The 26,362-nt window shown below is 61.6% G+C and overlaps 1 protein-coding gene across 2 annotated transcripts; it reads left to right on the top strand.

Annotated features, from left to right (window-relative positions):
* Positions 1–273: 273 nt before the first annotated feature.
* On the top strand, positions 274–23,783 carry VANGL2 (VANGL planar cell polarity protein 2). Of its 2 annotated transcripts, none has more exons than XM_045981982.1 (8): positions 274–536; positions 13,998–14,258; positions 14,398–14,518; positions 16,967–17,574; positions 18,312–18,448; positions 18,939–19,074; positions 20,920–21,151; positions 21,915–23,783. In XM_045981982.1, exons 2-8 carry the CDS (start codon positions 14,188–14,190, stop codon positions 22,173–22,175), a joined length of 1,566 nt encoding a protein of 521 aa, XP_045837938.1. In that variant the 5' UTR covers positions 274–536; positions 13,998–14,187; the 3' UTR covers positions 22,176–23,783. The 2 variants fall into 2 exon arrangements, with proteins under 2 accessions (XP_045837938.1, XP_045837939.1); XM_045981983.1 differs by lacking the exon at positions 274–536 and adding an exon at positions 7,895–7,976.
* The last annotated feature ends 2,579 nt before the right edge of the window (positions 23,784–26,362 follow it).

Genomic DNA, 26,362 nt, shown 5'->3' on the forward strand with positions numbered 1-26,362 from the left:
TTGGCCGGGGATGCAAGCCTCCCGGGTCACCGCTCGGGGCAGGGGTCGCCCGGCCGCGGCCTTTCTCCGGGGTCGGGAGGGCCCCGCGCGTCTGGGGCGGCCCGCCGGCCGGGGAGCGGCGGCTCCGGGAAGAGCCGGGCCGCAGACAATGGGCGCGGCGGCGGGAGGGGCGCGACGGCGGGAACAGCCAGGAGGCGGCGCCCGGGAGCGCGCGCCCCCCGCCCCCGCCCCCCGCCCGCTCCCCTGCCCGTCCCCTCCCAGCTCCGCCGGCGGCTCGGGTGCGATTCCCGGCCCCCGGTTCCGTGCTCCTGGGCCCCGCCATGGGAGCCTGAGCGCCCCCATCCCCCGGCCCCTGCCCCCGGGGCCCCGAGGGGGACAGGCAGCGGTCTGGGACGCAGAGGGGGTGGCCGGCTCCGGAGCCCCCTCCGCGCCGCCCTCGCCCGCGCTGCCCGTCCGCGAGCACGGAGTTCGCCGCGACCCGGAGCGCTGCGGATACAAAGGCGCCGGGCCGAGCCCACCGGCAGTTGGCGGCGGCGGTGAGTGCCGGGCCGCGGGGGCGCGGGCAAAGTTTGCCAGAAAAAGAAAGGAGGACGAGAAACAGGAAAGGAGGACAATCGTGCGGGGGGCCCGGGGGTGCCCGGCCCCTGGGCGGGCGGGATGGCTGCTGGGGGACGGGGCGGGGGCTCGGGGCATCCCCCTTCCGGTCCGTTTTCCCACTGCACGGCGGAGTGCCCCCCCAACTTTGCGGACGGCCGGGGGCTCGTGGGGAGGGGGCGGAGCCCGGGCCTGGAGAGCCAGGGACTTTCCTGGGCCCGGGGCCCCGGCGGGGGCCTTGATGATCCCGGGGGAGCCGGCTGAAGCCGGAGACCGGGAGTGTGTGTTGGAGGTGGGGGGAGAGGCAGTGCAAGGCTCGGAGTCTGGAGGTACTGGAGGGGGGAGGTGTTTAGGGGTGCAGACACACCTTCAGGAGTGTGGGAGGGCCGGAGCAGGTATGCATTCGGGATGTAGTGTGGAGTCTGGGGACCGACCTAGGAGAGCAGAGGGGGCGTGTGTTGCTCGAGGCCGGGGCTGGCGGGCACCATGTACGGGGCCCCAGGGACAGGCGCCGGCGACCCTCTGCCCACTCAGATGGCCCCATTTGGGGGGCCTGGGGGCTCTGCCTTAGTGAGTCTTAAAGCATCGGTGGAGGCTCAGTGTGCGTGATTGTGTGAGTGTGCGTGTGCGTGCACGCGCGCCGGGATGTGCTGCGTGGTCCTGCAGGTGGGCCCCTGGGTCTGGAGGTGACGGCGTTTTTCCGTGGCGGCGTGTGCACCCGGAGAGCGGCGAACGCCGGATGGGCCTGTGCCTGGCTGTGCATTTATGTGGACACTCGCGGGAAGCGGCGTGTGTCTGTGTGTGTGAACTGCACAGGGGTTTCTGGGAAAGAAGGGTGTAGGTTCCGAGGAAGGTGGGTGTGTGAGAGCAGAATGGGGTACACCTGGGTAGGTGTGCGTGCACCTGTGCAGCGGAAGGGGGGGCGAGCGAATCCGTTCTCTTGTGTGGACCCTGCCTTGATGGGTATGTAGCAGTCTGGGTACTGTCTTAGGCGTGTGTGTGGGTTTCTGAGTGTGTTTTGGGGGTATATCCTCCTGCCTCTGCAGGCAGATTTTCCTGGGAGAAAGCCCGAAGGGACAGCTGTCTGGATGCTTCTGAAGCTTCTCCGGATGCGGCTTTCTCTGGGGTGCGAGGGGAGAGCTTTAAGTATCCGAGACCGTCAAGTGGGAGTGAGTGGGCCGTCTTAAGAGGTGCCTGTTTGGGGAGGTGGGTTTTTCTAGAAAAGGGCGTGTATTGTGGGGCATAGAGAGCAGGGGTTCTGGCTGTAGTCCTAGAGGAATCGGAGGCCCTGGAGAGGTCAGGGAGAGAAGGAAGAGGGGCCTCCCTCACCACATTCTTGGCTCTCCGGGGCCCAGGCTCAGCCCCCTAGGCCACGGTTGTCTTGGAAAGCGCCCTTCCGTGGAGTCCTTGACTTCAGAGCCCACGAACTCTGCCCTGCCTCCAGGACCCTACAGTTCCTGGGGACCTGGGATTTTGGTACCGGGTGGAGGCCAGAGGAGGCCAGAGCAGACAGCCTGCTGGAGGGATGAACAGCGGGATGTGGACCTGGGGGTCTGTCCATGGGGTTGAGAAGGTGGCATGGGAGCTCCGGGGAGCCTGGGGTGGGGGGGGCAGGGGTTCCTCAAGAGTTTCTGCAGGTGCATCTGTGGGGATCCCTTAGTTTCCCTTTTCCCTGGTGAGGAGCGTGGCGGGGGTGGGGCTGTGGTCCCGGGCTGGTCCAAGGGTGAGGACCAGGAGCTGAGGCAGTGAGGGGGCGAATGACTGTGTGTTGGGGAGAGAGAGGGTGGGTACCCCTTGGAGGCCGTCCTCACCATCCTGATAGTGTGGCGGGAGGTCACCACTGTCCGGGAAGTGGGTGTACCTCTCCCCACAGAAGCAGTGTGTACCCCCGTTGCCTCTCCTCTCTCTTGTCCTTTCTCTTTTGAGGTGAAGGGAAGGGGTCTTGCACGCTTTGTTCTGCTCTGCCCTCCCAGTCGCTGTCCTGTCGCCCGCAGGGGTGAGGGCGAGCTGCCCAGTTTTAGGGGCTAAGGTGGTGACCAGGCAAGTTTATCAGGGTCTCTGAGGAACTGCAATATTGGAATGTCTGAGTCCCTAAAGGGCACGTACCATTGGAATGTTCTATCTCTAGTCCCCAGGGCTCTCCGGCTTCCCTAAGACTCGGGGATAAGGGTAGTGGGAGTTAGAACATGTTGGGACTAGGGCTGCGGGCAGAGCAGGAAGGACCAGATGCGTGATCCCCCCAAGCCGGACACCTGACGGGGCGGGCTCCTATGGTGAGCAAGGCTCTTGAATCTAGGATGGGGGGTTCTGGCTCTCAGCGGTGCTTGTGGGGCGTTCTCCCAAGGAGGCGGTGTTGTGCTCAGAGGCTGGGAGGGGCCGTCTTTGGGACCAGTGACCACACTGGCTCCTCCTGCCCCATTGTCTTGCTCCTGCCCGGTCATTCCACCGATTCCTCCAGGACAGGCCTCTCTGGTGTGGCCCTCAGCAAATTCTGCTCCTTCGGAGTCTGAGGAAGGGCCCCCTTTCCTGGCCCTAGAGCAGGACAGACTTTTATCTGTTTATCTGGCTTCCCAGAGGCCCTTCTGGTTGGGGGGGGGGGGGCTGTGTGTACTTGGCTACCAGATTGGGGGAGAAGAGGGATGAGCTCGGGGACTCTCCTCCTCTCTGAGTTTTAGGAACTCCTCTCTGCTCTGCCGCACCTTCTGCCCTCAGCAGCTCCCTACACCCTGACGGCGTTGGTTGGAATTAGTCCTTCATGGTGCCCTAATGTGGGGCAAGTTCTTAGACCCCATTCTTTAGCCTGTTGGGTGTCTTAGGACACCGTCCTCCAACCCCAGATGGGGCGTTCCTGCAGGAACCCCAGGCCCCCGGTGGCGTCCTTGCCTGGCTTTCGGCTTGCTTCTGCCTTCTCAGTTTTGCCCCTTCCTAGTTCTGAGACCTCAGACAGAGGAGGTAACTTTTTGAAGCCTCCCCCATAAAACGAAGTTAATAGTACGCCCTACCTCTTCGGTTTATGAGGCTAAGTGAAGGCACGGAGAGCGAGCCTCCGCACGGCGCCTGGCTGCTAGGGAGCGCTCGGTGCCCGTGAGCTGAGTGGTTCGGGGTCTCGCTGATCATGATGGGGGGCAGCGCTGGGTTGGGGAGCAGAGCGAGGTGTTGGCCCGGCTCTCCTGGCAGACCACGTTGGGCAGTGCCCGCTGTCTGCCCGGCGCCGTGGGAAGCGCCGGGGAGAGAGGGGCGGATGAAACGGGCTTTCACAGGGAGACGTGCGGAAACACGTCGAGCTGCTGCAGCCCCGTGAGTGCTGTGTGGAGGTGTGTTCGGAGGCCACCGGAGCCTGGAGCCAGAGTGCTCGGCCCCGCGGTGGGTGTCGGGGAAGGCCCAGGGAGGAGATGTGCCATTCGCTGGCTGTTTTTTTAAACAGGTGAAACTCACACAACATAAGTTAACTATTTAAAAAACAGATTTATTTATTTGATAGAGATAGTGCGAGCGAGAGAGCACAAGCACGGGGTGCAGCAGAGGGAGAGGGAGATGCAGGCTCCCCGCTGAGCAGGAAGCCCGATGCGGGGCTGGATCCCAGGACCCTGAGATCGTGACCTGGATGCTTCGCGGACGGAGCCCCCCAGGTACCCCTGAAATTAACCATTTTAAAGTGCGCGTTGGCATTTCATACGTTGGCAGTGTTGTCCAAGCGCGGCCTCTGTCTGAAAGCCTTTCCCCTCACCGGAAGGAAACTCGTCCCTACAAAGCAGTTGCACCCCTGCCCCTGGCAACCACCGGTCTTCACTCATTCAGAACATTTACCTGTTCAGGATGTTTCATAGAAATGAAATTATACAACGTGTGACCTCTTCTGTCTGTCTGCCTTCCCTGGGCACCTGCTCTTCAGGGTTCCTCCCCTTCCATGGCTGAATCGTATTCCACGGTGTGGATGGACCTCAGCAGGATGGATACTATGAGCTGGGCAGATGGGGCGGGGCCCGTGGGGGGCTCTGCAGGTCCAGGCTGTGCGTGCCTGAAGGATCAGGGGTGTTGGTGAGCGGTACGCAGCATGATACTGTTGGATCTTAGGTTAGGGTGGGGATCTGGCCTCAGTTTCCCTGCCTGTAAAAGGAAGTCCCCTGAGGTTGGTGGCGTTGGAGGTAATGGCGGGGGGGGGGGAGTCTGGGATCCTGTTTCTGCTTCTCAGGGTTGGCGTGGAGGATGGGACTTTCTTGCCCTTTCCTCGTCTTTCCCAGATGGTTCCCTCCTGTTCATATCTGCCCTCATCCCTGTGGGTACCTGTCTTTCAGCACTACCAGATGTCAACTTCCCCCATCCCTGAATTGACCTGACATTTCTTCTCTCACCATCTCCAGGTTGGGAGCCTTGTTCACGGGGAGGTTTTAGTAGCGGCGGTGAGGGAAAAGCCTGGGCATGAATCCTACTCAAAACACCCCCCAACTACGGCGGGCCCTCCCCTCCTCCAGCCTTCCCTTCTCTAGCCTGCCTCCTGGCGACCTGACCCAGGCAGCCCTCCTGTGATCTGGAGAGAAGTGAGGTGGGTCAAGGAGAATCTTTCCATCCCTTGCTCCACGCTGCTTGGTTCGGAGTAGGAGGCAGAGGCCTTGTATGGTGGGACCCTATGGAAATGAGGTGTTGCTGTGTCTGTCTGGTGCCCCTGGCGAGGCTGGTAATTACAGACAGGACAGCCGGGAATGGGTTTGGGAGAAGCAGGCTTGGGATCAGCAGAGCCAAGGACCTCCTGGTAATCAGGGTGGGCCGTGAGGGGAGAGGAGGGAGAGGCTGGGGGCTGGGGTGGGATGGAAGTCTTGGGGTCCCCTCCCCCAGGCCCTGCACACACAACTGGGCTTAGCACCTACGGGAGAGTGGAGGGGGGGTGCCTGGAGCCCGGGCCCAGTCTCTGTAACCCGGTCTCCGTAAGTGTGGAAGGAGGGAGGGGAAGAGGGGGATCGGGGGACCTGGGGCCAGCCCCCACCCTCAACCCAGGAAGGAGACAGAGAACGGGAAGAAGAGGGGTTCTGGCTGCTCTCTCAGTGCTTGGCTGTGGTGGAATTAGGGCGGGGTCGGGGTCCCCGGGGGCTGGGGCCAGCGCTGTAGCCAGAGGTGATTCCGTCTTACTCTGGCTGGGGTCTTCTCACAAGGAGGCCATGGGAACCGGAAGTGGGACAATGGCAGGTGCACCCCATAAAGGACAAAGAGGCGGGAACTAACGTTTTATCGTTCCTGACTCCGTGATGTTCTGTATACGTTATTTTGTGGAAAACTCTTAACCTTCGGAAGCAGGCGCTATCCCTCCATTTTACTGGCCCGAAAACTGAGGCTTAGAGAAGGTGAGCGGCGTGCCCCCGAGACGCTGTGCCCCCGAGACGCTGTGCCGTGTCCGCCACTCGTCGGCTCTTCCGTTTTCCACAGCGCCCCTTCTGCCTGCCCCTGCCTCCTTCCGGTGGAATCTGACGTGCTCATTTTTGCCTTTAATCTTGAACTTGCATCGCTGGCCCGTCTCCCGGACGGTGGACATGAGTTTCTGTGTCAGCTCGAGGAGAGACGGCTGCGCTCAGGCTGGGGCTGGGGGGGTCTCCTGGAAGAGCGGCACCTCCTGGTCACGAGCCGGGGGCAGGGCTGCAGCCTGGGCAGAACCTGTCCAGGGCCCGGCCTCTTCCTCTCTGCGGACCCCTTCCCACGTGGCGGGCGCTGGCCGCTCCAGCCCGTGGGGTCTTGTCTGGGATTGGGAGGGGCCTGGCCCTTGTTGTCTGTAGTGTTTTCCAGCAACCCCCCAAATATCCCTCGCACCTCCACTTTCACCAGAGGCCTCCCGGCTCCCCGACCCTGGGCAGGAGATAGTGTGAGTCTGGGGAGGGGCCTCTGGCTTTTTAGGGTAACTGGGGGTTGGACAGGAACAGGTGCAGAGCCCGAGGTGTGAATGCGGTAACTTAAAAAACAACCGAGTGTGAACAGAGACACTTGTTTTGTCACGTGCTTTGCTCCAGGACGGGAGGGGGCAGATAGAAGGGCTGGGGTCCACGTGAGTTCTCCCGATCCCGGCTCCTTCGGAAGAGGGAGGCCTCAGGTGGTGACTTAGTCAAGATGACGGAGGTCGGCTGGTACACGGGCCTGTGCGCTGGTTTTCCTGTACAGGAGCCGGGTCACTTGCCGGATCTCGGCCCCTGGGCCGAAGTGTGAGGGGAAGGTTTCCAGAGTGGGGAGAGCCAGGCCTGCCGCCCGTGCCCTCTGTCCCGCTGCATCACACCCCTAGGCCCGCCCCGCGTCTCCTGTACAAACCAGCTTTCGTAGTCCGTGGCCCTCGCTCCCAGCTCCCCCACCACGTGTGAGCCCAAGGGCCGCTGGATTCCCCTCCCCGAGTAGCCGCTTGCCCCCTCCTACTCCGTGGCAGGGGCTGGGCGAGCCGGCTGGGGGCCTCCTGGAGCCAGGCTCGCAGGGGGCCTACCCGTGACGGCAGGCTATGGAGAGAGGCGTTTTGTGTTCCGAACTGACCCGTGAGCAGCCTGCTCACCGCCCATGGTCCGCCTTCTCCTGTCCCTGAGGACAACTCGAGGTGCCTGTTTTCCTTCTTGGCTCTTCCACAGCTCACCTGCTGGGCAGGTAGGGGCCAGTCCTTCGCCCCAGCCGAGGGAGGGAGGAAGAAGTTTGGAGCCTGGCGGGTGGGAGCTGTGGGGCCAGCCCGTTGGGTGGAAATGAAACCGAGCATCCGGGTACCTAGAAGCCCTGGCTCCCTTCTCCCCGCGCCTGGCACCCTGTCTCCCCTCTGGCCCCCAACCTGGGACAGATGCCAGAGTGGTTACTCACCCTTTCTGCATTCTGCCCTCCCCCGGCCTGGTGTACCCTTCTCCACTGGCTGAGGCTAGGGAGCCGGGTGCTGGGGTGCGGGTGCATGGTGTGTTGGGGGACAGAGACTCTGCGAGCGGGGGTTGGGGGTGGGGGAGCCAGAGAGGAAGCCAAGCAGGTCTCTGCAGAACCTGCCTGGCCGGGGCGGGTGGAGCTGGGTGGGGCAGGCAGGAGCCCCTCCGGGTTTCAAAGGGGGCTAGGAGTGTGGGTGTATGTGTGTCTGCGTGTCAGTGTGTCTGTGGATACGGGAGGGTGCCCACATCACCCCTGCCTTAGATGGAGGAAAACTGAGGAACAGAGGAGGAGCGCTTGGCTCTGGCTCCTGCAGCTCCTCTTCCGGGAGATGCAGCCCCAGGTGTCCTGCCCACGAGCCCGGTGTGTGGGCTCTCCCCGCAGCGGGGCACCTTGCGCCGGGGTCCGGCTGCGCACATCGGCGCTGGAAGCAGTCGCCACAGGGACCCAAGCTCAGCCGTCCCTGCTTTTCAGCCCAGGGAGGAGAAGGGTCCTGCCCCCGCCCTGGGGCTGGGAGGATGGTGAGCTCATGTCTGGGGCTGTCCTGGGAGAGTGCCTGGTTAGTGGGGGTGGGGGGGGCTCCCCAGGCCGGCCCTTTCCTCCTCCTCAGCCCTCTGAGATCCAGCTGCTCCCTCTGGTCTCACCCAGGGACACTGGGACCCTTTTCACGGGCAGGAATGGGGGGGGGAGCACATCTCCTGCCCATTTTCCGTCTAGGGCCTGGGGCTGTTCCTGGCCTTTCTTGCCTTGATTTTTCTTGTGATCGGGAAACTCAGTGTGGCCTCCTGGGACGGAGGGCTTGTCCACCGCTGGGGACTGGCTGGGGACTGGCTGGGGAGCATCAGGAGCCTCAGATGGGTGGGGAAGGGCTGGGGCAGAAACCAGCCCTCTGAGGGGAAGGGCTCTGGTCTGCACTGTCTCGGCTTCGCCCTGTCTGGTCTGTCCCTTGTCACTGGTGAGAAGAGCGGCTGGGGCAGGGTTCCACGGAGTTCTTCCGATCCCGGCCTTACAGTCTTGGCCACTCCGAGGACCAGGAGTCTCATGGAGGAACCTGGTGTTGCTCTTGAGAGGAGCACGCAGAGCGAGAGCTTTAGTGAGGTCTGACGGGGGAGGCCAGACAGGCGTGCCGGAGATGTGGCAGTGGTGTCTTTCTCTGGGATGCGTGTTTTTATCTTGGAACATAAGGTTGCCTCTGGAAGGCCTCATTCCTCCAGGTTAGTGCTGGGACCTTCCAAGAGCCGGGTGGGTCCATGCGGTTCCCTCCTGGGAGGAGGGAAGAGAAGGGAGCCGGGGACTACATGGGCACAGTTAGGGGTTCTCGTACCTTACCACCCTGTGCGGCAGCTGGATAGGTCCCCACATTCACTCCCACACCGGACCCCTCTCCCCACCACGGGTGGTTGTCAGGGTCTGGATTGAGCGCACGGGTGAGTCTCATGGCAAAGAGGAGATACCACCGGTCTGAAGAAGGATAGTTATGACTTTGAGTCTCTGCCCTGCCCCCACGATCCTGCTGACCGGGTAGGGTGCTCTGTCTTCCTTGACAGATTTCTAGTTCTTTGGACACTGAGTGGGGAGGTAGGACCCCGCTGCCACCTAGGAGGGTGGCCAGCTGGCACTTGGCGTGGAACTCACATTGATGTCCTCGGACAGCGGGGCTGTGTTGGGTGAAGCTGAAGGGACCACGGGACCAGGGCACTCATACATCCACACCTCGCCGTGGGTGGAAGCAGGAGGGGGGAGGCCGAGGCCATCAGACCCAGGCTCTTGCGTGGGATCACAGCCCTTTAAGAGCCAGTGTCCGCAGATTGCTCTATAGGAGGGGTCCAAGGAGGCAATCACGTCCCTTCCTTCCGGGTCTCGGACTGAGAAGAGGGGGGCCTCTGTCTCAACGGTGGGCCTATGAAGAGCGCTGCCCCGTCAGAGTCAGGAAAGCTGTTGGCATCTTGTCCTCTTGCCATCCTCTTCCCGCCACAGCGGGAAGGTCCAGCCCAAGCGCCTTCCACGGTGCAGCTGGTCTCCTGCCCCAGCCCCGTCTTCCCTAGAGATGAGGACTAGCAGGTATCTCTCTAGGTACAGGTTTGTGTCCGGTCCCCTGCGCACGCACCTTTCCCTTCCCGGCTGAGTCACGCCCCAAGCCCCACCGCCCTGCTGCCCCGCCTCTGTTCCCCACCCCAGGCCTGAAGGAGCTGGGACTGGGTGGCTGGGCGGCCCTGGTCCAGACGGCGGGTGGAGGAGGTCGTGAGCCTGGCCACCTGGCGGCCGGCCGTCGGTCCCCAGCACCCGCCCCACAATGGGGTGCCTGTGTCCAGTGCCTTGTCCACCTGAGCTGTGCCTCTGAGGGGGGCAAAGGGGAAGGGTCCCGTCTCAGTCTGCCTTTTGGCCAACACCAGCCTCCCCCTCTGTAACCCCCCAACACCCCCAAGGCCTCGTTCCCTCTGCCTGTTGCCAGGTTCTGAGTGTATTTTTTCCAAAGGCCTCTGATTGTTTCCTGAAGAAACCCGATCCCAGGGCTCAGACAAAAGCTGGGGCTGCCAAAGGAGAAACCCCATTCTCTCCCCTCTGTCCCTAACCGCCCCCCCCACCTTCACAACCTCTCTCGCTTTGGATGCTGGGTATGGGTTCCAGGACCCGGCTGCCATCACCTAGGCAACAGGGGGCTTTGGTTGCCATGGTGATCAATGTGGGAGAAGCTGGGCAGCCGGGACAAAAGCCCCCACATTCCCCCCCACCCCTCCCCCCAATCCCCTTGGGATGGTACTGAGACACATTCCATTAATTTTATTTCTGAAAGGCCTTTGGGGGGAGAAGGGTCTTGTTTTTGTGACAGGCTCCCTTCCCTCCCTCTCTCCTCTCTGGCCTCCTTTTAACCCCAGATAATCCATGGTTGGTTTGAGCAGGGAACCGAGTGAGTGTGATTTGTGTGTCTTGGTGGTGGGGGCAAGGTGAATGCCAGGGGACACGTTTCCCTTTCCCAGCCTCCCAACCGCAAACCAGTCCCCCCACCCCCCACCCCCGTCCACACCAGGTCTTGCTGCCCTCAAGGTCCACCTCTGACATTTCCACTTGTTGGTCTCATCCAGGGCTCCCCTCCCCCACCCTCTTCCCTGGGAACCCGCCCACCCGGGAGACCCTCCAGACCCCTGATTCCTGAGCTGAGGAAACAAGGGCAACTCTCCCCTCGTCCTCCCTCACCTCCTATCCCTCTCCGGACTCGGGTTAGTTCCCCGGGTGCTTGCGGGGACAGCAGGCAAGGTTCTGAGGAACCGGGCTCATTTGGGCCACTCCGGTAGGGGAAGGAGGAGCACGTTCGGATGCTTTCTGGCCCCCCCCCCCCCCCCCCCCCGAGTTGGGTTGGCAGGGGTGGGTGGAGCAGGCCAGGGGAGCAGGGCGTGTGCTGGGTCTTTAATACCGGGCTGGGAGGAAGGTAGGGGCTGAGGCTGAGCAGCTCGGAACAAAGGGCTGGGAGGGGCTGGCACCCTTGTCCGCTTGGAAATTTATCTGTAGGGGAAACACAATGGCATCGGCTTCCCTCCTGGGTGTGTTTGAAGTGGTCCTGGCCAGGGCTGTGTGTGTGCGTGTGCGCGTGTGAGACTTCTTTATTTAGTAGTCCCAACAGCAGGATTTATTTATACCACCTCTCTCCCAAGTCTCAGAGGAGGCGTCTGGGGATAGAGCGTGGGTAACCCTGGAGCCAGAGCGTATTAATTCCTTAACTAATTCTAACTGAGCCGTACGGAGAAGCATTTCACCCCAGGGTCCTCACGGCAGCCCCATCAAACACGCGTCATTGTTTCCCTGTTGTACTGACGAGCCTACCAGGCTATAGAGCACAGAGAAGTTAGGTAACTTGCCTGTGGTCACGGAGCGGGTGGCCGGGAGAGTTGGGGTTTGAATGTGGAGCCTTGGACGCGGGTCCCTGGCTCTCTGTGCCATTGGCTCCGGGAATGTGAGCATTAAAGACTGAGAGGGTGCGGGGTCCAGACCCAGGCGAGGGCAGGTCTGTTCCCCTTCACTTTTCCACCCCCTGTCTGGAGCCCACCTGTTCTCTTGAATCTCCTGGTGGAGTTCAGGTTTGGGGACGAGAATAGGCTGCAGACGGAGGGCGGGCCCCTACGGAGACGTGAGCCCGGAAGAAGGGTTCTCGGGTGCCGGGCTGCAGGAGCCCCGTGTGTCATTTGTGGACGGGGGTGCCTGTTCATGGCCACAGTGTTGAGAAACGGTTTGACGTGGGTTGAGGCTCTGTGTCTGTGTCCCCTCAATGTGTGTCGGTCACATGCTTGCCTTGACGTGGGGCTATTGACAGGCATGGCGAGGCCATGGGGCTGCCTCTAGGTAGCCGGTAGGGGGGTCAAGGAATGGGGGGATGGATTTCATCTCCCACAGTCGTGGCGGGCTCCCTGGGAGTCACAGCAGCGGCTGCGTTCCCAAGGTCAGTGCCGGTTTCTTGCTGCGTGCCCCTGGGAGGGGGGTGGACACAGCCGGATCTCGGTCGTGCTTCCCATTCTCCGGTTGCCAAAGACCTGGCTTAGTTGGAGAAGAGTTATCAACTACACGAAGGCAAACCCGTTTCGGTTCTGAACATCGTTAACTTTATGACAGCATGCGACCTCGAAACCCCTCCTGTTCTCGGCGCCACGGCAGCCCTTCTGGCCCTCCTCCTTCTCCGGCCGCGCCTTGTCGGCCCCTTTGCCGGCTCTTACATCCTGGGATTCCCAGATCCCCCGTACGCATTCCTCTTCCCAGGGGTCCTACCCATTCCCACCTCGCACCCCGTCAGCACCTCCAGCTCAGACGCTCCTGGGTCCGGTTCCTCAGGAACCCCACTGCCTCCCTGACCGCCTGTCTTGTGGCCTTGAACTCAGCCCCTTGGAAACAGAGCTCACTGCCTTCCTCCCTGGATTGCCGCACCCCCCACCCCCCCATGACAGTACCGCCCTCTACTCTCTTGCCCGGGCACTCCCTGCCCTCAGCCAGACCCCAGTGGCCCTGCTGTTCCTCCCAGCACGTCTCACCCCTGGCTGTCATGACCTCCAGGCCGGCATGCCTCCGTCCTCGTGTTCCTACGTCTGCTTTCCTCTGCCCCCAGCCCCTGCCCGCACAGCTAACAGCCTTCACAGGCTTCCCCTTGCGCTTGGAATACGTGAGCTCCTCGCCTGGCCCAGGATCTCCGATAAGCTTGGCCCCTGGCTACCTGTCACCACCCTCTTCCTCAGCTCCAGTCCCGCTGGCCGTTGCTGGTCCTTGAAATACACCGAGCTCTGCCGCCCTTGGCCTTCCCGAGCGGGCCTCCCTGCCGTTCTCCTCCACTATGCCTGGTTCGCTGCTGCTCTCCTTTTAGGCTCAGGTGTCCTGTTCTCCGAGAAACTTTCCAGAAGCACTCAGTTTCTGGTCGCGGCCCCCAGAGCAGTCCCTCCTGGTTTTCTGCTCATTTCCTGTCATCACTGCAGTGGTTAGTTACTCGTATTGCTTGTCTCCTCGGTCAGTGTGCACCTGCCCCACCAGCCCGGGAATGCGGTGTCAGGTCCCCGCCGTACCCCCGGGGCCTCGCAGGGGGCACAGTGCACGGCGGTCCCTGAGAGTGAGACCACGGCTGGCGAGTGAGGCTGGGAAATGTGCGAGTGTGTGGCAGGGTCGTGCGTGCGCGACAGAGGAGGGACAGAGGAGGGACAGAGGGGAGATGGCACCATGTTGGCTGCTGGTCGCGGAGGCCTGGGCTCTGGGGGTCCCGGCAGGATGGGGGTGGGGGGGTGGGGAAGCAGGGGAAGGAACAGCTCGCTCTGCTCGCGGAGCGTGGAGGTGAGCGTGCAGAATGAGCACGGCACCCGGAGCGCACACAGCCAGGACCTTGCCTCGACCTTGCCGTTTACGGACTTGAGGCTTTTAGAGAGTGGCTGCTGCTGCCTTCTACTCCCCACTTGCCTCCAGCGTTATCCACAGTTTCCATTCCTGACCTTGTCCCCTAGTCTGTGTGCGGGCGCACACACATGTGCGCGCACACACACACACACACATACACACACACACACACCGTCTCTGAGCCTCAGGGGGAGCCGCCAGCTTGACCTGGCTGTTTGATGTAGATGCTGGCAAGATGGTGACAGGAGCCCTCCTTCTGTGGGCATCCTCGGAAGCTGTGAGTCAGGGGACAAGGAGTTGAGGGGGAAGGAGAGGCCTGGACAGCAGCCAGCTGCTTTCTGCTCTGTGAGGTCTCTGTTGCTCCAGCGTGCCGGCCTGGCCAGAACCTGCTCTCTCTGAGCCTTGGGTTTCCTGGCTGAGGATAAGGAAAGCGTTGCCCCAGGGCGTGCAGGGTCGGGGTCATTCCTAGTGGCCTTTGCCGGCCGTCTTTCCTGCGCCCGCTGGCACAGCCAACGGGTGCTGTTTGGAGGAGGCAGGGTCGGAGGAACTGGGCGCGCTGGACAGAGGGACTGTTCTGAGGTCGCGGCGAGGCCGTCTGCAGCTGCCCTTTGGGGACGGTCCTCTTTGCGGTCCCGACTTCCCAGGGAGCTCCAGCCGCTAACCAGCTGCTTCCTTTTTTTCAGGGACGCCGCTTGATTTTCTCCGAGACAAGCCCACCCGTCCAGCAAGATAGAGTCCCTCAGGGTGACGGTTGATTTCCTGAAGGTGCCCCTTGGCCTGAAGAAGCCGGTGCTGAAGGAGGCGGCTGTGGGGCCCCCCAGAAGGCCCCAGCCCGCGGCCCTGGAGCGCTACAAGGCACGGCGTTCGGACGCCATGGACACCGAGTCCCAGTACTCGGGCTACTCCTACAAGTCGGGCCACTCCCGCAGCTCCCGCAAGCACAGGTGGGCTGGCGTGGGGGTGATGTGGGTGGTGGAGGGTGTGTTGGGGGTGCGTGAGAGGTGGGTGTGCACGGGGGCTGCTGAGAAGACCCAGGCCCCCCCTCTGACCTTCTGTGCCCACTCCCCTGGCCTCCTGCTGTAGGGACCGCCGGGACCGGCACCGCTCCAAGAGCCGCGATGGGAGCCGCGGCGACAAGTCCGTGACGATCCAGGCTCCAGGGGAGCCCTTGCTGGACAACGAGTCCACGCGAGGGGACGAACGGGTAAGCCTCTGTGGGCGCGGGCTCCGGGCCAGGGGACTCCAGGCTGCTCCTGAAGCCGGAGGCCCACGGATGGGGCAGGGCCGGGAAACCTGGGCTCTTTGGACAGAGGTCCTATGAGGGAGGGCATCGGGTGTCACACCTCCTTCTGCTGGTGTCCCAAGGTAGGACCCTGCTTCAGTAGAATTCAGGGAGTTTCTGTAGAGATCCCTTTGGAAGCAGCAGCCTCTGCCTCCCAGTGGCAGAGAGGTAAGGTGAGCTGGGCTGTGTCCTGGGAATCACCTGGCTCCTCTGGGCTGAGGCCAGCCAGGTGGGTGGGCTGGGAACCCCAAACAGGAGGGCCCTGTGCAGCAGATGGGGTCTGGGAGTGTGGGCGGAGTTTCCCTTGAGCCCAGAGGCGTGCACACTACCGCGCCCTCTGTTGTCCACCTGCAGAATCGCGTCGCCTGGGTCTGGAGGGAAGCAGGTGTGGGCGGAGTCAGCGGAGAAAGGAGGGGCGAAGGGGGCGCCCGGAAGGACACTGTCACTCCCAGAGGGGCCGTGAGCAGGTCGCTCCTGCTCTAACCTCTGTGGCCCACTGTGCTCGCCAGCAGGGAGGCCAGCAGGCAGAGCGCAGTGCTAGGTTAGGGCGGAGGCAGGATTTGAGGTGACTGGGGTTGCCTGTGTCTCACACGCCTTCCGCCGTGCTTCTTTCTCCGGCTGGAGACTCCCAGCTCCCTTCCCCTCACAGGAAATCTGTGTCTGACACGGGGACTTCCTGGGTCTTGGGAGCAGATGAGTACCTAAGGGGAGTATTCTTTCTCCCTGTTCCCCAGTCCTGTCCCCTCCCTGAGACCTGGCCTCCTGAGTTCTTGAAGGGACCCCGAGACATGGTCAGCTCACTGCTGTGGGGGAGGAGGCCACAGCCCCGATGCTTGGAGAGGGCAGGCAGCGTGTCTGCGGGCCTGCCTAGAGTGAGGACTAGACCCAGTTCCTCGAGCTGAACGTGGTCAGCGCACCCACTTCCCGCACCAGATCAGACTCTCCTCCCATCCTTGGGAAGGCTGGTCACTGTCCCTGCCAGGCATCTCCTGCACCCCCCAGTCGGTGTCCTAGTCCTGAGACGCTGTCCCCATGCTGTCCAGGAGTGAAGGTTGTGGGCACTGATGGCCACTGGGGGCCCCTCTGTGGGATGGTGTCTGGCCGCAGCAGAGATTGCTTGAGTGAACCCCCTCCGAAGGACTCTGGGGACCTCAGCCCGTCTACCCCCTTGCCTCCAGCAACAGGCAGCTGCTGTGCTGCGGGCCGACCAGAGACCCGGGGTGGCCCTAAGTGTGTCCGTCTCCCCTGCCCTGCACTGATGACTTGCCTTCCCCCTCCTTGCCCCCCGAGGTCCTCTGGCCTTTGCCATGCTGCTTTGTTTCAGGTCACCCCCTTAGTCAGAAACCTAAAGCGGCTCTCGAGGTCTGGGGAGTAGGTGCTTCTGGCTCAGCCCAGTTTGCAGGTGGCCCGCTCCTGCTCCAGCTGGCCGTGCCTGACTCTCCCCCTGGCACGCCCACCCTGCATGTCCTCGGGGCGCCTCAGCTCCCCCTGCCAGCCCCCGAACGTTCGAATGATTCAAGGGGGGCTTGATAAAATGCAGGTTCCGGCACAGTCGGCATGGGCTGGGCCCTGAGATGTGCGTTTCCAGCAGCTCCCAGGAGGTGTCCACGCTGCTGGTCCACAGACCATGTTATGGGTAAACAGGACTTAGGGATTGTTGAGTGAATTCAGTGATTCTCAGTTTTGGATGAACGTGAAAATCATCTGGTTTTTGTTTTTTTATTATTTTTTTAAAGATTCTGTTTATTTGAGAGAGAGCGTGAGCGAGCAGGAGCCGGGGGATGGGCAGAGGGAATGGGAGAAGCAGACTCTCCACTGTGGGGAGGGCTGGATCCCAGGACCCGGGGATCGTGACCTGAGCTGAAGTCAGATGCTTAGCTGACTGAGCCACCGAGGTGCCCCCAAATCATCTGTTTTTTTTTTTTTAAAAAAGGTGGTTTTCCTCTTGGGTGAGATCTGGGCATTGGTGTTCTTTCCCGAGCTCTCTGCTGTGTGCCCTTTGGTGCAGGTCTCAGAGGTGCCAGCCCTGCAGAGGCCAAGCTTGGCCAGAGTGGATCTTGGTAATGTTTTGGTGGTTGCACACTGGCTGATGGCCGTCTCTTCTCTCTTGTGCTCTGCTGTCTGCCCGCCCTCCCTGCTTTTCCCCTTCCTTTCCCCTCCCTCCCCCATCTCCCCTGTCTCCTCCCCTTCTCCCCTCCTCCTCCCCACCTCCCTCTCCTCCTTCCCTTCCTCCACCTCCTCTTCCCCCTCCTCCTCCTCCCCCTTCCTTCTCTCCCCCTTCCTTCTCTCCCCCTTCTCTCCCCCATCCTCTTCTCCCTCCTGCTCCTCCTCCCGAATCCCGCTTCGATGCCTCTGTCCCTCCTGCTGTAGGATGACAACTGGGGGGAGACGACCACAGTAGTAACGGGCACCTCAGAGCACAGCATCTCCCACGATGACCTCACGCGCATCACCAAGGACATGGAGGACAGTGTCCCGCTGGACTGCTCCCGTCACCTGGGTGTGGCGGCGGGGGCCACGCTGGCGCTGCTGTCCTTCCTAACGCCGCTGGCTTTCCTGCTGCTGCCCCCGCTGCTGTGGCGGGAGGAGCTGGAGCCCTGCGGGACGGCCTGCGAGGGCCTCTTCATCTCCGTGGCCTTCAAGCTGCTCATCCTGCTGCTGGGCAGCTGGGCCTTGTTCTTCCGGCGGCCCAAGGCCTCGCTGCCGCGCGTCTTCGTGCTGCGCGCGCTGCTCATGGTGCTGGTCTTCCTGCTCGTGGTGTCCTACTGGCTCTTCTACGGCGTGCGCATCCTGGACGCCCGCGAGCGCAGCTACCAGGGCGTCGTCCAGTTCGCCGTGTCGCTGGTGGACGCCCTGCTCTTCGTGCACTACCTGGCCGTGGTCCTGCTGGAGCTGCGCCAGCTGCAGCCCCAGTTCACGCTCAAGGTCGTGCGCTCCACCGACGGCGCCAGCCGCTTCTACAACGTGGGCCACCTCAGGTGTGGGCGCGGGCCTGGGCGGAGGCTGGGTGTCTGCAGGGCGCATGGGAGAGAGCCGGGGGTGGGGGCGGCGGTGAGGAGCTGGGCCCCCCGCCCCCTCCCGCAGGCCGCAGCAGGGGAACTTTGCACGCAGCAGGGTTTTCAGCAGCGCAGGGTCCTGGGGCAGGTGGGGCTGGGAGTCGGGAGTGGGGAGAGAAGGAGCAGGAGCCACAGGGGACCTCAGAGAGGGCTGCACCAAAGAGGAGAAAGGTGTGGGGCGCGAACAGGGGATTTTGGGAATCACTTCCTACTTCCTGGCCATCTTGGAGGCACAGCCTTGGTGAGCCCTCAAGTGCGCGGTCGCTGGGATGAACTGGCTGGTGGACGAGGACGGACCCCCAGAGGGAGAGATAACGGGAGAGTTCCTCTGTCCCCTCCCCCTGGGCCATGCGGAGTTATCTGGAGCACCTCCTGGTCCCAGAGGGAATCTTGGGGGACTCTTGGGTGGTTCTTTGTGGGGATCCAGGCCCCGTGCCCTTTCTTCCCTGGGCGTCAGCACAGCAGGGAAGGACTAGCAGGCCCTGCCTGGGGAAGGCTTTCAAGCCTGGTAAATCTACCTCGGGCCCTGAGCCGGGCTTCTCGGAAGCAGCTTGTCCCTGTGCTTGTCCCTTCCTGCCCTGCCGACCTGCCCTGATGTCTCCCTCCCCTGCACCCCTGTCCATCCCTTCCCCCTCCCCCTCCCACCGTCTCCCCCACAGCATCCAGCGAGTGGCAGTGTGGATCCTGGAGAAGTATTACCATGACTTCCCTGTCTACAACCCCGCCCTCCTCAACCTGCCCAAGTCCGTCCTGGCCAAGAAAGTGTCTGGCTTCAAGGTGTACTCCCTCGGAGAGGGTGAGCGTCCCTGCTCCCCTGCGCTCCCGTCCATCCCAGGCGGGGCGCGGTACCTGCTCCCTGTTCCTCTCAGCCTCTTCGCTTGCTTGCCCCGGCCCCTTTTCTTCTGTCATTTCCCTGGACTCCAGGTGGCTGCTTGCTGTCCCCCCGTGCTGTGGCGTGTTACCCCCTCCCCTCCAATTCTGACTTCTCTGTGTCTGCTCACCGGCCCATTCTGACTTCTCTGCTCACCGGCCCTGGTCTTGAGCCCTCAGCTTTTTGAGCTCCAGGTCCCCCTGCACCGGGGGAGCACGTGCAGGACTCCTGCCCTCCAGGGCCCTCCTGGTGGCCGTCCTGTGGGCCTCTCCCAGCCGTGGCCAGGAGGGTTGGGGGTGCCGGCAGTATCGTGGGGATGGGCACGGCCACGTCAGGTTGCCGTCTTCAGAATTCCCGGGATGGGGAGCGAGCGCGCTGGGAGGTGACCCTGCCTATCTGTCCTGCTTCTGCGCAGAAAACAGCACCAACAACTCCACGGGCCAGTCCCGGGCTGTGATCGCGGCAGCTGCTCGGAGGCGGGACAACAGCCACAACGAGTACTACTATGAGGAGGCAGAGCACGAGCGGAGGGTGCGCAAGCGGCGGGCCAGGTGGGTCCGGGCGCCGGCCGGGTACGGGTGGGCCTCTGTGCCGGGCACCAGGGCTGCGGGCTGAGCGTCTGTGTCCTGCGGCTGCCAGGACAGACCCCTGTGCCGTGCGCCGCAAACCCGTGCATGCTTCTTGGCTCACAGTCCCCGCAGGTCAGGTCCTCGGTCTGTGTCAGGCCAAAGTCGGGACCACTCCCACCTGAGCCTGGGTGGTCTTCCAAGCTCCCCGGCCCCTGGAATCCATTCCTTGTCACCTAGCCTCACGGGCAGTCGGGATAGGGCAGTTCGATGTTTCCAGCATCGACTCTACCTCCTGGAGAAAACTCTTTTAAAGAGCTTACTGGATAAGATCCGGCTGGCCAGCGTCATCTCCTTGTTTTATGATGTCGGGGTCAACTGACTCTGCGCTGCAATTACATCTGCAAAATGTCCCGAGCGAGCGGAACGCCCAGGAGTGGGGCATCTCGGAAGTCTGCCCCCCACCGCGGAGCAGGGACCCAGCAAACCGTAGGAGCCTTGCCCACAGCAATGGGCCTGAGGCTGGACTGGGCCTCCTTGCAGTAGCTCTTGGAGGCCTGCTCAGCTGATGGTACCTTTTACCTGCAAAAAATGAGGTTCTGGCGCTCAGGTCTTGGTACATTCTGCAGTACTGTCCTCACTGATCTCTTTGTCCTGTCCACATTATTACGTACACTTAAGCCAGGCCTGAAGAGTCTTTCTTGGTACCTGCTGGTGCCGCATCCCACTGCGGCGTGTTGGGATTTTCATGGGGCCTGCGGCAGGAGAGCGCCCTGGGATCTGACCACCCACCGTGCCCTCTGCCCCTCCTCCCACGGTCTCCAGGCTGTAAGGGTGGAAGGTATCTCTTCTGTCCTAACATGAGGCTGGGGTCCCCTGCCGTAGGTCAAAGACCAGCAGGGCCTTTTTTTTTTTTAAGATTTTATTTAATTATTTGAGAGAAAGCAGATGAGTGGAGGGGTGGAGGCAGAGGGAGAAGTAGGCTCCCCGCTGAGCAGGGAGCCCAATGCTGGCTCGATCCCTGGACCCTGAGCTCATGACCTGAGCCGAAGGCAGACGCTTCACTGACTGAACCACAGGGCACCCCCATATGCTTGTAACGCAGATTGACTTCTTTCTCCTGCTTCCCCTTAACACGGTTCTTGAGACGCAGCCCTGCTGTGGCGGGTCCAGCGTGCAGCTGCGCCCACCGTGGGTCACGGGTGACTCCCGCCCCCTCGGCCGTATTTGGATTACGGTCCTCCTCCCTCTTTGCCTGTCTCGATGGACACGGACGTTTTCCTTCTCTGTCTGGTGGCCAGCCAGGGAGGGCTTCGCGTGTCTGTAGCCGTCCAGGTCTCTTGTGAGTGGTGGGCTCACCTCTGCCGTCTGGCCCTCGTGTTCTTGCCTTTCTCTTCCTGGTTTGTAGTCAGTTCCTTGCAACACCGCCCCTCCCGCCCTCCGACGGATGTCTGCTCTGTGCCACGTCGCCCAGCGAAGCGTGATGGGGGCGTCTCAGGCAGCACGGCGGCTGCATGCAAGGCTTGCCGCTCTCCCTGAGCCCGGGCTCTAGCCGTCTCCGGCTTTGACACTGCAGTCCCTGCGTTCCGCTCCCGGAGCTCTATAGCTCTTTCCTGCCTTGCCCCCCACCCCCCACTGCACCGTGTGTGTGCACCACCTCCCCCCCCCCCACCACGCACACCCCCATAGCCCAGCCCTTGGCTCAGGTGGGTTTGTGTGCTTCCGGGTCTCCCCACCCCCGAGCCCTGACCTCGCTCAGGCTGCTGGAGGGCTGGAGCCGAGGGAAAGACGGGAGGTGGGCGTGTGGTCCAGGCCCCTCCTGTCCCCCAGGCTCGTGGTGGCGGTGGAGGAGGCCTTCACTCACATTAAGCGGCTGCAGGAGGAGGAGCAGAAGAACCCCAGGGAGGTGATGGACCCCCGGGAGGCGGCGCAGGCCATCTTTGCCTCCATGGCCCGGGCCATGCAGAAGTACCTTCGCACCACCAAGCAACAGCCCTACCACACCATGGAGAGCATCCTGCAGCACCTGGAGTTCTGCATCACCCACGACATGACGCCCAAGGTAGCCCACCCTGCTGCTGGCCTCCCGCTGCTCTCTGCTCCGCCCACCTTCCCGCGGGGCTCTCACCGCACCGCCCTGCGGCCCCCTGTGGTCTCGTCCGACATCCCTGCCCGCCCCCCCCCCCCCCCCCCCCCCCCCGTCTCAGCTCCGAGTCAAGTTCCCAGGTGCTGAGGAGCAGGGGCGGCTTCTGGACTCTTCCGGGGCCGCTGAGACCTGACTCCCATCTCAGCAAGTTCTGTGCGGTTGCCGCACCGAGTCCCCCCCCCCTTCACCACCCCCATTGTGCTTTTTTTGAGCCATGACCCTCCCCTCCGCTGTATTGTCAGCCCCCTGGAACTGCGTCCCAAACCACCCTCGGCGAGCAGGGTGACAGCCTCCGTGAGAGCCGATGGCAGGGAAAGGAGGAACCAGGGAGGGCTTGTGGCCCAGCCTGGTGCGGGCAAGTGGCAGGGCGCAGGTCCTGACCCTGGGGCACCCCCCTCTTCTGGTGGCTCCGCTTCCCCGTGTTTCATACGAGGGTCTGAAGCAGAGGAGCCCTGCCCCTTTCTGCTCTGCTCTAGACGGCGTGGAAGCTGAGCGCGAGCTGGGGGATGCTGTAGACGGCGTGGAAGCTGAGCGCGAGCTGGGGGATGCTGTAGATGGTGTGGAAGCTGAGCGCGAGCTGGGGGACTTCTTGGTTGTCTCTGGAAGCCGTGCCCCCGGGCTGGGGCATGAGGAGGGGGTGGGTGGGAGAGACGCCCACACAACCCCTGGCCCCCCGCAGGCCTTCCTGGAGCGGTACCTGGCGGCCGGACCCACCATCCAGTACCACAAGGAGCGCTGGCTGGCCAAACAGTGGACGCTGGTGAGCGAGGAGCCGGTGACCAATGGGCTCAAGGACGGCATCGTTTTCCTCTTGAAACGCCAGGACTTTAGCCTGGTGGTGAGCACCAAGAAGGTCCCCTTCTTCAAACTCTCCGAGGAGTTTGTGGATCCCAAGTCGCACAAGTTTGTCATGAGGCTGCAGTCTGAGACCTCGGTGTGACGGAGCCGCAGGGCCGGGGGCGCGGGCCCCTGCGGGTGGGGGGCGGGCTTGGCCCCCGTCTCCTGCCGCCCTTCGGCCCCCTGCCCCCGTTTCCTTTTACTTGAATTGACCCCCCACCCATCTGCCCCCTTCCTCCTTGGTTGTCCCACGGGAGCCTCAAGAGGCCCCTGCGTTAGCAGAGCCTGGGAAGCTCGCTCTCCGTCCCCAGCCCTCACTCGGTGTCATCGTGCAGGAAGCCGTGCCTCTCCCTCTCTCCCTCCCGGACAGCGGTCTCTCCTGAGAGGGGGCAGGGCCCTCCTGAGCCCCCAGCGCCCTCCCAAACCAGGTTCTGGTAGCAGTTTCCGCCTGTGGCCCAGATGGGGTGTCCTGGGGGCCCAGACATGACTCCAGAGAGCCACCGTGCCAAACTCCTCCGGACGGGGATCTTCTGCTCCTCCTGCCCACTTAGCCGGCCCGGGACCATCGCTGAGTCCTTGGGGCAGGGTACCCATGTGTCCCCCCGACATGGCCTGGGTCAGGGGTCTCCCTGCCGTGGTCATTGGCTTCGTCTGTCAGAGCCTCCCCCGTGCAGCCACACACATTCAGAGCAAGGAAAGATCCTGCCCTTCACCCCTAAAGTCTCTGCCTTCTGTCTCTGAGTCATATGGTCTCCTGGGGCCATAGCCAGACCGAGGCAGAAACCCTCTGTGACCACCTTTCCTGGGCCATGGGGGACGGTGCCTTCCCTCACTGGGTTCGTGCTGGGCAGCCTCTGAGGGAAGGTTGGGAGAGACCCCGGGGAACATTGCGGATCCCCACCCTGAACCTGCCTGTACCCTCGTTCCCGCCTCGCTGGGCCAGGTTTCCCCTTCCTGGGGCAGGATGGCGAGTAGACGCCAGCCCTGATTTAGTGGCTTGCCACCCACGACCCGATGACCCCTGCGGTCTTAGACCAACGCTTTTCTTTCCTCCCTGACCACCCCCCGCACCCCCCCGTGTGTCTTCTCTCTGCGCCAGGGACCTGTTGCCTCATCTCGTTTGGGGGGGAGCCGGTAGTTCCTCCTCACCCCCTGCCTTAAGCCCACTTCTTTGCCTCAGGGGTCTCTTTTCCTTGGCTGGCCAGGGTCCCCTCCTGTCTCCCTGCCTAGTTCTCTGGGCGCTCGTCTCCCTCAGTGCTGGGGTGAGGGGCCAGGATCGCCGCCTTCGTGGGTATCCGTCCCTCGTCCCATTGAGCTCCTGTAATCTCTACACCTGATCTGAATTCTCTAGAGTTTAGGTCTCTTTTGAGCAAAATTCACCGGTCTTCTAGGACATATTTTCAGTGTAAATCTGAGCCTTTCACTCAGACGTGTAGTTTTAGCCAAGGGAACTGGAACCTCCAGCCGGGATCCCCGTGGCGGACCATTGGCGGCAGGACTGGAGGTTTGGGCCTCTGAGTGACTCGCCGGGCCCCTTCCCGGTCCCATCTCCTGGCAGGCTCCTGGTTCTGGGCACGCGGAGTGCCCCCTGGGCTCAGATCCCCACTGTCTCTGGCCAGGGAGGCTTCCTGCCTGTGGAGGGGCAGCCCTCGTGTTGGCCTTTCCCTATCGTCTCTGAGAAAGCACATCTGTCCACCCACCACCTCGCAGACAAGGGGGCCTGATTTAGGCAGCACCTGAGGGAAAGGCGTCCTGTCCTGGGGGTTGCGGGAAGGTATCTTTTCTTCTCTTCAAGGATCGGGTTTCCGAGGAGTCCCTCCTGGGTCGCATTTCTAAATACCTCACTATCCTGGAAAATGGGGCCTGGATGGTGGGCAGGAGCGGGGTGTGGTGTGATGGAAGGGCAGACAGAAGGTATCCGGGATCCTCGTTGTGGCCCTACGTTAGGGGTGGGGGAGTGTTTCTTTTCAGAACCTGCCATGTTTTTAATCACTGTGATTTTTTCATTCCTTTTTCCGAAAACAAAAAACAAACTTTCCCCCAACTCTCTAAGCACTAAGGGCTGTGACTGAGAACGGTAGTGTTTTGGTCCTTTGCGTCGGAACTGTGGTATCTTTGTCTTCTTTGACGATTATTATAATAATAATTATTATTTTTTAAAATGTCAGGATGAGTTGTCAAGTGTTCGGCTGTGTGTGTCTTTTGCTTCCCCACACGGGGGCTGTCTTCATGCTGTGAACTGCTGCGGGGCGCGCTGCGGGCCCAGGCCCTCTGGGCACTGTCCCCCTGGCTCCACCGCTCCTGCCACGTGCTGGGGTTTCTTCCTCTTCTCCTGTGGGGGCCACTCCTCCCTGTGGCCCCTCACCGCTCCCCCAGGACCCCGGGCGGGCGTGTGGCAGGGTCTGCCGCCTTCTCCAGCTCCCCCCACCAGGCCTTCCTTGTCATCGCCTTGGAGCACCCTGGGGACGCCGCACATCAGGCCTTCACCTACCTCGCCACGCCGTCTGTCCCCATGGGTCCCGTTTCTCTTACACAACCCTTCGCGCTCCGTTGACTCCCGTTTTTTCTTTTTGATCCTTCCTTGTTTCTGCCCATCTCTGTCCCATCTGAGCCTTTCATCACGCTCCACATCCCAACCCCGCCATGGTACCTGTGAAGAGGCAGTGGGACCCCTCAGAACCTTCTCATCCCTTCCCAGAGTTTGCGCTTCTCTCCTCTGTGGGGCCCGAGGAGCTCCCTCACCCCTCCACGCTATACGTCCGTCCGTCCGTCCGTCTGTCTGTTTGTCTTCTCTTTCCCCTGCCCTTCCCCCAGGGCAGCATCTGCTGACGGATTCGGTCCTGGTGTGTGACTGTTGTGATCTGTTCTGTGCGCCAAAGGAAGGGGGCTTGTTTTGGGTCCCTTCCAAGTGAGACTGTAAATGTAGAATTTGCCACTGTTGAATCTAGTTTTTTTCTTTTCTTTTCTTTTTCATCTGTTTCTTTCTTCTTCTTCTTCTTTTTCTTTCTTTTTCTTTTTTCTTTTTTTGGGTTACAGAGACCTTGTGCATGCATGTAGAAAATTGTAAAATGTAAATTTTTTTTTAATATATAAAAAGCTTGTTTTTACAGTTTGCAGTGGATCAAAACATAATGGCAGTTTTAGGGATTTTTTTTTTTCTTAAACATAGGAACTAAAACTACAAATTTTTTTTTTATATAAAATAAAGACATTTGACTTTTGTGGGGGCATTCTGTTGTTTTTCTTTTTCTACTGGAGCAGAAGTTGTTGGGCAAGTACGTGCGCCTCGTAGGGAGAGAGCGGCCAGCAGGGGGCAGTGTGAACTCACCATTGCTTGCTGCACACCGCCCCCCCCCTCCCCACCGCCCCCCAGGCTCTTGACGCTGGAAACTACCCCCTCCAAACCCAGATTCCAAGAAGTGAAGACTCCGCTGCTCCCTGGGGGTGGGTGGGGGGTAATCAGGATGGGGGGAAGGAAAGATTACTTTCTGGGTGGATCTGGAGTATTTTCAGGAAGTTGGTGATTTCAGTCAACAGTAATACCTCGTCATACCTCACTGAGAAAAATTCCTGAAGTATCTCTCTTCTAAATATCTTCTCTCTCTCTCTTTTTTCTTTAGTGATATTTATTTATTCGAGAGAGAGAGAGCACACAAGAGGGAGGAGGGTCAGAAGCACTCCCCACTGAGTAGGAAGCCCGATGGGGGGCTCGATCCCAGGATCCTGGGATCATGACCTGAGCCAAAGGCAGACGCTTAGCCCACTGAGCCCCCCAGGCGCCCCTCTTCTAAGCATCTTCTTGTTCCTGCCATTCTCTAATTTTCAGGCATGGCACAAAAAGAATCTTACAGCAATAGTCATTTGTTTAAGATGGAAGCATTCAGTTGGCAGGATGCTGTAGCCAAGCACCAGAGTCGCTATTTGGAGATCAGGGTCCTTCTCTCAGCTCTGCCCAGGCCCCCGCTTCTCTGGGACTTTGGGCACCAGGCTTTGCCCACGAGCAGCCTTCTGGGGTTAACGACAAACAAGGAAGCAATTGTAAGCTCTCTTGGGAATTGACCCATTTCCCGGATTCTGTCTTCCTCTCCCCAGTGCACACTTTGCCAGGCTGAGTATGCAAAGACAGGAGACTTGGGCCTTTCCTGCAGGAAGAGCCAAGTGCACGCGGGCCCCAGGCTAGATCACTCAAAGCACCGGTCTAAATGCTGCGTGCGCGTTCACGGGCAGAGCACACACGGGTGCCGGCCGGCTTCTGAGCAGCTCAGGGAGCCTTCCTCCAAGAAATTTCCA

The sequence above is a fragment of the Meles meles genome, chromosome 17 (assembly GCF_922984935.1).
Source record: "Meles meles chromosome 17, mMelMel3.1 paternal haplotype, whole genome shotgun sequence".
Classification (NCBI taxonomy): domain Eukaryota; kingdom Metazoa; phylum Chordata; class Mammalia; order Carnivora; family Mustelidae; genus Meles; species Meles meles.

Bases quoted from the DNA above. Each gene is read 5' to 3' on its own strand.
- VANGL2 (XM_045981982.1), top strand. From the start codon at position 14,188: ATGGACACCGAGTCCCAGTACTCGGGCTACTCCTACAAGTCGGGCCAC. The intron at 14,259-14,397 runs GTGGGCTGGCGT...CTCCTGCTGTAG, and splicing joins CGCAGCTCCCGCAAGCACAG to GGACCGCCGGGACCGGCACC. The intron at 21,152-21,914 runs GTAGCCCACCCT...GGCCCCCCGCAG, and splicing joins CCCACGACATGACGCCCAAG to GCCTTCCTGGAGCGGTACCT.